Source organism: Oryza brachyantha, chromosome 7, assembly GCF_000231095.2.
Source record: "Oryza brachyantha chromosome 7, ObraRS2, whole genome shotgun sequence".
NCBI classification, from domain to species: domain Eukaryota; kingdom Viridiplantae; phylum Streptophyta; class Magnoliopsida; order Poales; family Poaceae; genus Oryza; species Oryza brachyantha.
This window is the reverse complement of record NC_023169.2, coordinates 9,413,729-9,423,557: the sequence shown is the minus strand read 5'-3', so window position 1 is coordinate 9,423,557 and position 9,829 is coordinate 9,413,729. Positions and strand designations below refer to the sequence as shown.

General features: G+C 40.3%; 1 protein-coding gene across 1 annotated transcript; it reads right to left on the bottom strand.

The window, feature by feature from the left end:
- Positions 1-960: 960 nt before the first annotated feature.
- LOC102705647 (alpha-galactosidase 1-like) lies at positions 961-6,082 on the bottom strand. The gene is made up of 15 exons (XM_015839479.1): positions 5,793-6,082; positions 5,607-5,665; positions 4,631-4,687; positions 4,515-4,549; positions 4,261-4,364; positions 4,099-4,174; positions 3,816-3,874; positions 3,634-3,699; positions 2,732-2,815; positions 2,522-2,586; positions 2,334-2,416; positions 2,126-2,216; positions 1,873-1,925; positions 1,610-1,753; positions 961-1,328 (listed from the first exon to the last, which is right to left on the bottom strand). The coding sequence occupies exons 1-15, from the start codon at positions 5,984-5,986 to the stop codon at positions 1,227-1,229; spliced, it is 1,272 nt and encodes a 423-aa protein (XP_015694965.1). The 5' UTR covers positions 5,987-6,082; the 3' UTR covers positions 961-1,226.
- Between the last annotated feature and the right edge of the window lie 3,747 nt (positions 6,083-9,829).

The window sequence follows — 9,829 nt, the reverse complement described above, 5'->3', positions numbered from 1 at the left end:
CTTGAGGAGGTATCAGGAGATACCACTATTTTCTATATAAAATTTGGTATCTCTAAATAACTTAGATATTAGAAGGTACTAAATTTTATATAGAAAACAGTGGCAGCTCATGGTATCTCCTCAAGGATAGGAAAAATGCTCTTACACATAAGTTCAACCAGGAAATTTGCTAATGTTACTAGTCTGAAGAAAAATATAAAGCCAAAAAGGTGGATCAAAACAAAACCCAAGTTAGGTCGATAAATTCAAAAAGATAAAGAAGAGCAAGGAAAATCACACTTTAGCTCATGAACAAACCACCACCACGCATATTATTAGCTCATGATTTCAAATCTATTAGAAGTTACCACCACCACTTCTTACTCCATGCTTCTCATGATTCAGTACTATAAAACATTTCGCAACATCTATGCTAGTTTTTCTTTAATCGTCTCTCATTTTTCTTTAGGGTTCACGTGCTGAAGATGACCAGTTATCATTATCACCCCTTTCATTTCTAAGACTGTTGATATTTTGCAAAAACATAATAAAGTGCTGCCTCTGTTTTACGACATAAGAAACGAATATAAATATTAATAAATCTAGACATGGATACAAACAAATATACATTGATTAAAATATAAATAGACATAACTAAAAAGTTATAGATATGGATGAAGTATATGTTAGTTTTATTATAAATATAATTTTATTGATAACGCCTTCCTAACTCCCACATATCTTTTTTAATTAATAATAGGTAATTTTAAAACGAAAACAAGTCAACTTTTACGTGATGCGTTAGAGCATTTATGCATGGATTAATTACAAACAGTGACTTAAGTAGCCATGCTCTTTTTTGACGTTGTGGATGCCGAACATTTCAGTTTCGAGAAAGTTAACGTTTTGTTTTGGTTTCAGCAAACTAATTCTAAATGCCCTTATTGATGAAAATAGAACACTATCGTTTTTTCTTCAGGTAATCGCACACATTCTGTTGGTATTGTTGTTGTCAAGAATGTGGAGTAACAAGTCTGGAAGTGGATGTATCATGTAAAGCAAAAGGAGAATTTTTTTTTTGTCTTAAACTCTTAATCTAGCTCATTTATTCGTTTCTTCTTGAACGGCTGCATGCTGACGACGGCTAAAGTTGCAGTCGAAGTTTTCAACCGATACAGACACGCATCACCGTTACAGACACACACTGCAACCGATCAGATTAATTCGTACAATCTCTAGCTTGGTCCCTACCGTTGCCGGACGACGGGTGTGAGGACGAAGAGCTTGCACGAGTGCGGCGCCACGTCCGCCGTCAGGCCGCCGGTGAACCTGCCCGGGGCGGTCTCATGCTGAACCACCGAAAAAGACAAAGTCATGAACACATATATGATATGAGGTTTGCTCCTGTCTAACAAAAAGTATTTCGAGATATCAAATCGTTTTTTTCATTGAATCTAGCTGAATAGGATGTGTACGGTTAGATTCAACGATGAGAAATAATTTGGTAACATAAAGTACCGGTACCTTAAGATACTTTTTATTGAACCGAAGCAAATCTATTTTGATATATGTACGAGTCGTCAGTTAGTCAGTAGCAGGATCGATCTGATATATATATATATATATTCACCTTCCAAACGTCCCTGGCCTCGACGGCGACACTGGGCCCGACACCGATGTCGCCCCACGCCGCCGTGATCGGGCGGCTGCCCGTGGCGCCACGGTTGAGCAGCAGCACCGCCGTCCTCTGCTGGGAGAGTGGCCCTGCCCATACCTGCACAGACAACACAACACCACGTCACCATCAACAATTCGACATGGAAATCTGAATGACTGGAACACGAAGATTTCTTGATGATTTCACAGCCACTATGCTATAAATTAAACACACACCTCAATTTCGCCGTCGTACTTCCTTACTTTCTTTCCCTGGACGCCCAATCGATCTGGGTGATCACATTGTGCATAAACATAAGAACGCATGATTGTTTTTAGTATCGTGCATTTTCATTGAAAACAGAACAAAACAGAAAAACATATTATCTACCTTGACATTTTTTTAACATACTCAGATGACATGCAATAGACAAGGCAATATCTGTTGGAGAGTTTATCATTTCCATTAGAAGGAGTAAGTTAGCCATACCTTGGTTAATTGCGATGACTTCAGGGTTGGAAAGGATCTCCAGCGTCTCCTTGGAGATGATCCTTATGTCACAACCAATTATCAGAGGAGCCTGCAAAAGTATTCACGGTAATATATAGCAATTAACCAAGAATCTCAGCTGAATGCAACAAGATTAAGCAGAGAGTAACAATGAGAGATTCAGAGATGATGTGTGTTAAGCACTAACCTTGGCAATCGCCCATAGGCTGACGTGCACGACGTACTCGCCGTTCGACATCCCTCCATTTCCGACCTCGAGCATGTCAGGATCTTTGAGCAGATTACAACGAGAGAGAGAGAGAGAGCAAATCAGCACGATGAACAGATGGAAAACCAGCAACGAGAATATGAAGGTGAGAGACGTTAATTAACTACCGTTCCAGCCGCCGGGCCTGGCGTAGCCGGCGTACTCGTCGTTGGAGTCGATGTTGCTCAGCATGCTGCTCGATCGATCGCTCACCCGGCAACGAAATGCAGCGCAAGAACACGTGAGCACGGGAAAGGAAGAGGCGTATCGTGATCGGCGATCGGCACCGGTTCACTCGCCGGAGAAGCAGTTGCTCGCGGCGGCGGTTAATTGGTTACCTGTCCCATGTGTCCTTGATGTCGCCGGCGGTTCTCCAGCTGTTCCCGTACCGGCTGCCCCATGTCGCCACCTTCATCATGCCCCTGCAGATCGATCGAGCTGATATCTCAGAACAAGTTTAGCTGTTCACTTTCTCACAAAATCAACATATATGTATTACTACGTACCGAATTTTGTTTTTCTTGAATATAGTCTGTTTGGAGCATTTTCCTAATTTTGTTAATTCTTTATGAAAGAAAACTTTTGGCGACGTGCGAATTTTGGTAGAGTTGCAAAGGTAAGATTATAATTAGTTTTTTTAATTACCCTACCAACGTTTGGTAAAAGCTGTAAATTTGTTATGGAGAAAACTGATTATAATCTGAACAGATGCTAAATTATAGTCACACCTACCATTTAGTAAGATAAATATACGCGGACGTATATATGTCCGGTTTGATGTATAACAATTTCTACAGTGTTATTAAATATGGTTATATCCCAGTTAATTATCCAATATTGGACCCCTCTCCGGTGCATTTTACTAGTATTATACTATCAGTATAACTAATCTCATCCATTGATTTAAAAGGGTATTTTGGTATTTTTTAATTAATTGATTAGTATTATTTTGTAATTTTGTTTTTTGACAATAAATATCACAATAAAAAGGACGATATTATCCCTTTAAATTTATACTACAGCTAATATTGTTGGTAGTATATTTTAATCACAGCCGTCCGATAAAATTAGATTAAATTTTATTGCCAGTAGAATGCACCGGAGTGAATATTTGGTTATGCCCGAAAAAAAAGGGAAGATTACAGATCGCAATAAACCAAACAAATCATCGAAATCATGTCAAGGAGTACATGATATATCAATCCTTTTAACACATACACGCAAGGCGAGTACACCATACCATTCGCAGATCGAGTAGAAGATCGGACGGCCGGTCTTCCTCAGAGAGGAAGCCATCCTGGGGAACCTAAGAATGCATGCAACAATTTAAAGAGACGTTATTCATGAGAAAATTAGGATGAATCGTTGATGAAAAGTTTCTCTTACGGGGAGGTGTTGACAGAGAATCTGTATATTATATACCTGACGGTTTCTGTCGAGCCGTCCCTGAAGCAATTGTCGTACTTCAAGTAATCTGCACCCTGCAGCTCTCGCGATTCAAGCACAGGAACATAGTAAAAAAAAAAGATCGAAATTTCAGTAGTTATTCTTTCTAAAAGGAAAAACAAATCCTGGACCTACTTGGACAAGGAATGGAAATTGGGAAAATAAATTCAAGACATGCGTCTATGTATAATTAACAGTAAAATTCAGAGTCAGATATGGCATTATGCCTGAAAAAATTAAGTTCCGTACAACTGATTACCCATGATGCAAATGTCTTGGCATCGATGTCCTCGTATCCCAGAGACCCAGGCATCGTGTTGCTGCAAGTTCTTGTCCTGAAGATTGCAGAAGCATCTCCATTTTAATTAGAATTCTGAATCAATTTTGTTTCATTTCTTGCGTGCATATATTGCTTAATTACCCAGCTGAAGAGTACAGGCCTAGCTTAAGCCCCTTGCTGTGCACATAATCAGCAATGGCCTTGATCCCCGACGGGAACTTGTTCGGATCAGCAGCCATGTAACCCTGATACTCAAAGATTATTAGTACTAAATAACATTTACTTATTTAATACAAGTCATGTGAGAAGAATGCACTGATATATATGATCATTAATGTGCAAGGAGAAGTACATGCAAAAGAAAAGAGAGAAAAAAAAAAGGAAAAATGGCATGCCTCTTTGGTCCTTTGGTTATTTGCCCAGCAATCATCTGCAGTAAATTAATTGAAAGCAGTTTGTTGACATAGTTATTAGTACACAATGTAATTAAGATCATAGATAATGTCCACACCTATGTTGACATAGTTGTATCCTGCCTTTGCAAGCCCGGTGGAGCTAAGTGCATCAACTGGTCGATTTCCCCAAATACATGTTAACAATCCACGTCAGAATAAATGAAATATTTCTCTCAAAAAAGAAATAAATTAAATAGTATTTTCGCATATAAAAATAATATATATTTCAGCAATAACTTATCTACGGTTACACAAGGTGAGAAACATTAGCCACATTAGATGAAAAACTATGAATAAAATATGCCCATCCACTTAGGTGGGACCGAGTAAAATCGACAAATCTTGCCATGGCAAAAATCGTTCTAGCAGTAATAAACTAGTCGGTAACCTGTCCATCCATATGAACTATTTAATTATGTGTTTTGTACCTACCTTTTTTTGAAAGTCATAAATCAAATTTGGAAGTAATGAGACTATTAAGCTACACTCTATTTAGAGTTTCCATCTTAATTTCTTTAATTCCGAAAAGGGAGTAGATAGATGGTTTTGTAAAATAGGTATACATAGATATACGGATTTAGATATACATAAAAATACTATGGATAGATAGTTGCTAAAACAGGAAGTTAACTGCCGTACGTTCTGTATAATTCCCTAGCTTCATACACCACTCTTGCTGTTTTTGGACATTAAATTTCGACGATGTTACATGGGTATATCCACGTATTTTGTTTTTTTAAAAAACCGTTTCCAATTTTGATTAGGGTATCAATTAAGATATGTTTAGCTCCGGTTTCTCCCTACTCAGACACCTTAGAGTAAAATTAATTCCACACAATATTGTATCATGCAAATTAAGTAACTGAGCTTTTTTGAGTATCCTTGAAATGAAACCTTAGGTACCGTATTTTTTCTACCACAAAAGTTAAAATTTTACACCACAGCTGCTTTCTCAAAAGTCATAAAATTTCTCTAAATAATCATGATAGATTTGTGCATATCGATAATGTTTGGTCATTTAAACATTATTACCAGTGGTCCGGATGGTCATCTCGTTGATGTTGCACCCGAAATGATTCCAGCTGCTCCACCTGAACAGCACGCACAAGCCATACGCCGTCAATGCACGCAGAGACAATATAGTGTTGACTGTCAAACAACCAAATCTCTTGATAACTCAAAAAAAATCAAAGAATCATCACAGGCTCTGGTACGTACCCCATCTGCGGCGTCCGCCCGAGCCCGTTTTGGACGAGGCGCCGGCGCCGGCGCCCAGCGCGGTCGTCGGCCGGGCGAGCAGCGGATGCCACTGACGCGCCGGCGAAGGGGACGGCGGCGGCGAGGACACAGAGCAGGAGGACGAGAGTCCGCCGTTGGAAAGCTAAGAAACCCATGGCCATGGCCACCTCCATTTCAGCAATTCCTTCTTGGATAGCTAGCTAGCTGCCCCCCCTAGCTAGCCTCTTGCTTGCTTTCCCACAAGCCACGTATGGTATGAGCAAAGCCAAAAGCGCTAGTGCTGCAACTGAGCTGCTTCTTGTCATCTTTCCTGGCCTCTTATAAGCAGGGTGGCGATTCCTGCTTCCTATTTTGCCGTCGCAACATTACTACTCCATCCTTTTTATCCAGAAATAATTTTGTTCCTCGTTTATCACCGGCGCCATAAATTTGCTGGGACCAATGCCAGCTACGTCACTGAGCATTTTATTTTTGTGCTAAAAGTAAAATGGTTGCCTTGCCATTGTTTGCATAAAGGGGTGATCGACAACATTTTGTGCATTGAATTCGTGCTGTTTTGGGTTTTCCGTTTCCTGTTTTTGTCTCTGGTGCAGCATGCATGGCGCCACCTACTTTTGCTTTCTGTTTTTTGGGTTTGTCACTTCTTCCTGTGTGCAGGCGCATGGGACGGGCAATTAACAGTCTTCATGGATGCCCGGTGAAGCTCAAAAGTAAGCTATTTAAACCGGCAGGCCAAGGGGTCAACAACTACTCCGTACTGCAGAGTGCGTTTTCGCCTACCACGTCTTATGGTTCCATTTGAAACACGACAGAAAAAACAACAGAGTATAGGAAAAACATAGAAATATAAAAAAAATCTAGGTAAAAAAAGAATGGAATAAAAGAAACTAGAGGAATAATGAAATACATAATAATTGTTTTCTTTCTGACCATTGTTATCCACTCAACTAGCAGACACCAGCACCGCCACCATTTTCCCCAAATCCAACGTGGACCGGCGGTGTGAGCTCCACGGAGGCGACATGTGGGCCGGCGACAAGATTAAGACCAACCAGTGAGAAAGCATGAGCTCTAGCGCTTAGGGAAGCAGCAGGCATGGCGGCAAGGAGGAGGCGAATCAGCCAGCGGAGCAAACTCGCTAAGGTCGCATTGTGGGAGCGAGCTCCGGTGGAGTGGACGAGGGAGCTCCGAGATTAGAGGAAGCGACCCATGGCTAAGCTTCCCGACAATGTAAGCTCGAGCTTACGACCAACTCAACAATGCATATAAGCTAGGACTCACAAATCACGCAACACTCTCTCACAATAGCGGGAAGATAGGGTAGAGAGAATATATTTTAATTCAAATGGATAGTCCATAATCTCAAGGTAGCTCATCTTATTTTATATCTTAATATACCAGTTTTACAATGATAGAGTAGTCTATACAAAGTTATAAAGACCACTATTGGCTCATATTATGAATACCCTCATACGTCAAGAGGGTCACCAGACCCCTGTCCATCCCAGATTACAAATGGGTGAATCATGCACCAAAACTACACTGCTAATGGATGAATCATGTACTCCAGCAGTCCAACTCTACTAACACATCAGTAGTGGTTCCTCCCAAATTAGCAATTTTGTTTTTTTAGGCAGATATCATCATGCACCACAAGGTAAAAGTAAATCAAGACGTTCAGCTATCGTTGAGCTCTCCACCCCTATCTTTTAACTTTGGGTTATGCTTATTACCTAAATTTTAAAATTTTAAACTTAATTTTAGAGTTGATTTTGAGGTATTTCACCAAAGTTTAATTTCCAACTTTGACTTTTATATCATATAACTTAGATATAAAACTTTTATTCATAAATTAATTTTCATTTGTAAATAGATCGTTTGGCTTTTTGTCTCGTGTTTTGGTAGAACTCCCATTGCCACTGCAAATCGCCTCCCATCATTCTAGCTTGCGAAAGCAGGCCACATCTGTGCTAGTCTCACAGCAACGTGATTAGCTACCTCGGCTCATCTTGTGGGACTCCCCGGATAGCAGTTCACGTTATCGTACCCGATGGGCATAGGCATGGGTACAAAATCTCGCCTGTAGATACACGCGGATCAAGTATTCGTAAATATGCGGGTCGGGTACATGTCTTCGCTTGCGGGTATCCGATAGGTGCACTGAATTCTACATAAATATAAATATCCTATCATCATGCAACATGTAAAGTAGTCCGTCCCATAGAAAATTCTAAAGCATATGTTGAATCCACATGTTATGTTTAGCTTCAGTGTGAAGTATGAATAATAATAATATTATTGTTGCTTATGAATTCTAGATTATTAACAATATGCATGTGCATGGTGAAAAAACACATGGTGGACAATAATATGCATGTAAGATGTGTTATTGTTACTTGATCTGATTAGTTAATTAGTTGATTAGTTGATATATACCGTTGTTGGTTAGTGGGGTAGAAATATGTGCTAGATTTAAATAATTTATGCTGCTATGGTCACTATGATATGATATTTAAAGAGATTCGATGGGTATCCGAGGCCTAGTGGATACCCGTGGACACGAGTGTGGCTATAAAACAATACCTACGGGTAACTCACGGACGGATAAAAATAAGAGTCGTAGGTACGCACGTGGGCTAGAATGCCCTTACCTGCACCTTACACGACCCGCTGCCATCGATCGCTGGCGGTGTGTCACGGTTAGCAGCATTTTCGTTCGTCCTAGATCGCATCGGCATCCAACCTGGCGAAGATCTTCGAGGGCGCCCAGCTCAAACCGATCGGTTGCCATATCGTCTTCCGCCTCAGATTTTAGCCAATAATCACACGGTAATATATACTTTGCAGACAGCGCATGCAAACCAACAAATACAACATCAACAGAATCAAAATCTGGGATTCGATCCCAGCCACAAAAATCCACTAACAAACTTGATCGTTGGAAGCGCACGAAAGTACAATGAATTCGTCAAAGCCAGGTTCACGAAGGATTCCTGTTTAGGTACCTCAGTGACGTATTGGCTGCCTGAAGTGCATCGTTGTCTCGGTGACTGTGACCAGCAATACGATAAATGGGGATTGCCCTATACCCTAAACAGTACCAACATAATAATAAAATTAAAATATATGTATAGTATTAATCAAGCTATAAAATAGTGTGAACTCGTTAATATTGTCAAATCACTTGCATTTCTAAAATGCAAGAAATTAGTTATGATTTATATATCTTCCACGTGATCAGTAAACTAGTACTAGACACTACCCTTATAATACAAACATTACTAAATCATATAGAACAGTTACTTATCTCTCATTATATGTTAGAAATGTTACGGAAAACAAGTCTCGAGACATCACATGGTTTACTTGTACTTCTTAATTTACTTACTTGACACGTCATCTGTTTTTTATAATTAAATTATAAAAAACATTCTAGTCATTACATCATCAATCTCCTTGCTCCCCAAAAGCAGGTCGGACACTGGTTGCCGCCGTTTTACCCTACATCACTATATCCCCTGGGTCCTACTCCTATATGCTGCTTAGCTCCACATTTGCTCTAAGCGATTGGGCTCAAGTGGTCCAGCCAATACAAACAAGTAGATCAGGAGGCCCATGGTGTATGATGGGCCACGGAACCAGAGACCATGGCCAAGAAACCCCTTCTATGCCTATGACCGCCCCCACTGCCATGGATGGGGGTTCTGACAGCCGCCGGCGTACTCTGGGCCAGGCGAGATTTGAATTTTTGAATTTTAATTTTATTTATTAAATATTTTACAAATTTAATTTTGCATTTCAAAAATTCAGAGAACTAATCTCCTGCCGCCCTCTAGGAGGGCGGAATGCTGACGTGGCAAACGGCCACCCAGCCGGGAGGGATGGCCAGCCACGGCATGTCGGGCCTTTTTACATTTAACTTCTTTCCGCACTCTATAAGGACGGCAAGGGGGTAAATGCAAAATTACCATGCTGTCTCGGGAACTTTTTGCAATTGAACCACGTTTTAATCCATA

What these genes read in the sequence shown, in the direction of transcription:
- LOC102705647 (XM_015839479.1), bottom strand. Translation starts at nt 5,986, where the DNA reads ATGGAGGTGGCCATGGCCATGGGTTTCTTAGCTTTCCAACGGCGGACT. An exon ending in GATGACCATCCGGACCACTG is followed by an intron (nt 4,688 to 5,606) that starts GTAATAATGTTT and finishes GAAATCGACCAG; the next exon opens with TTGATGCACTTAGCTCCACC. An exon ending in GGCCTGTACTCTTCAGCTGG is followed by an intron (nt 4,175 to 4,260) that starts GTAATTAAGCAA and finishes TGCAATCTTCAG; the next exon opens with GACAAGAACTTGCAGCAACA.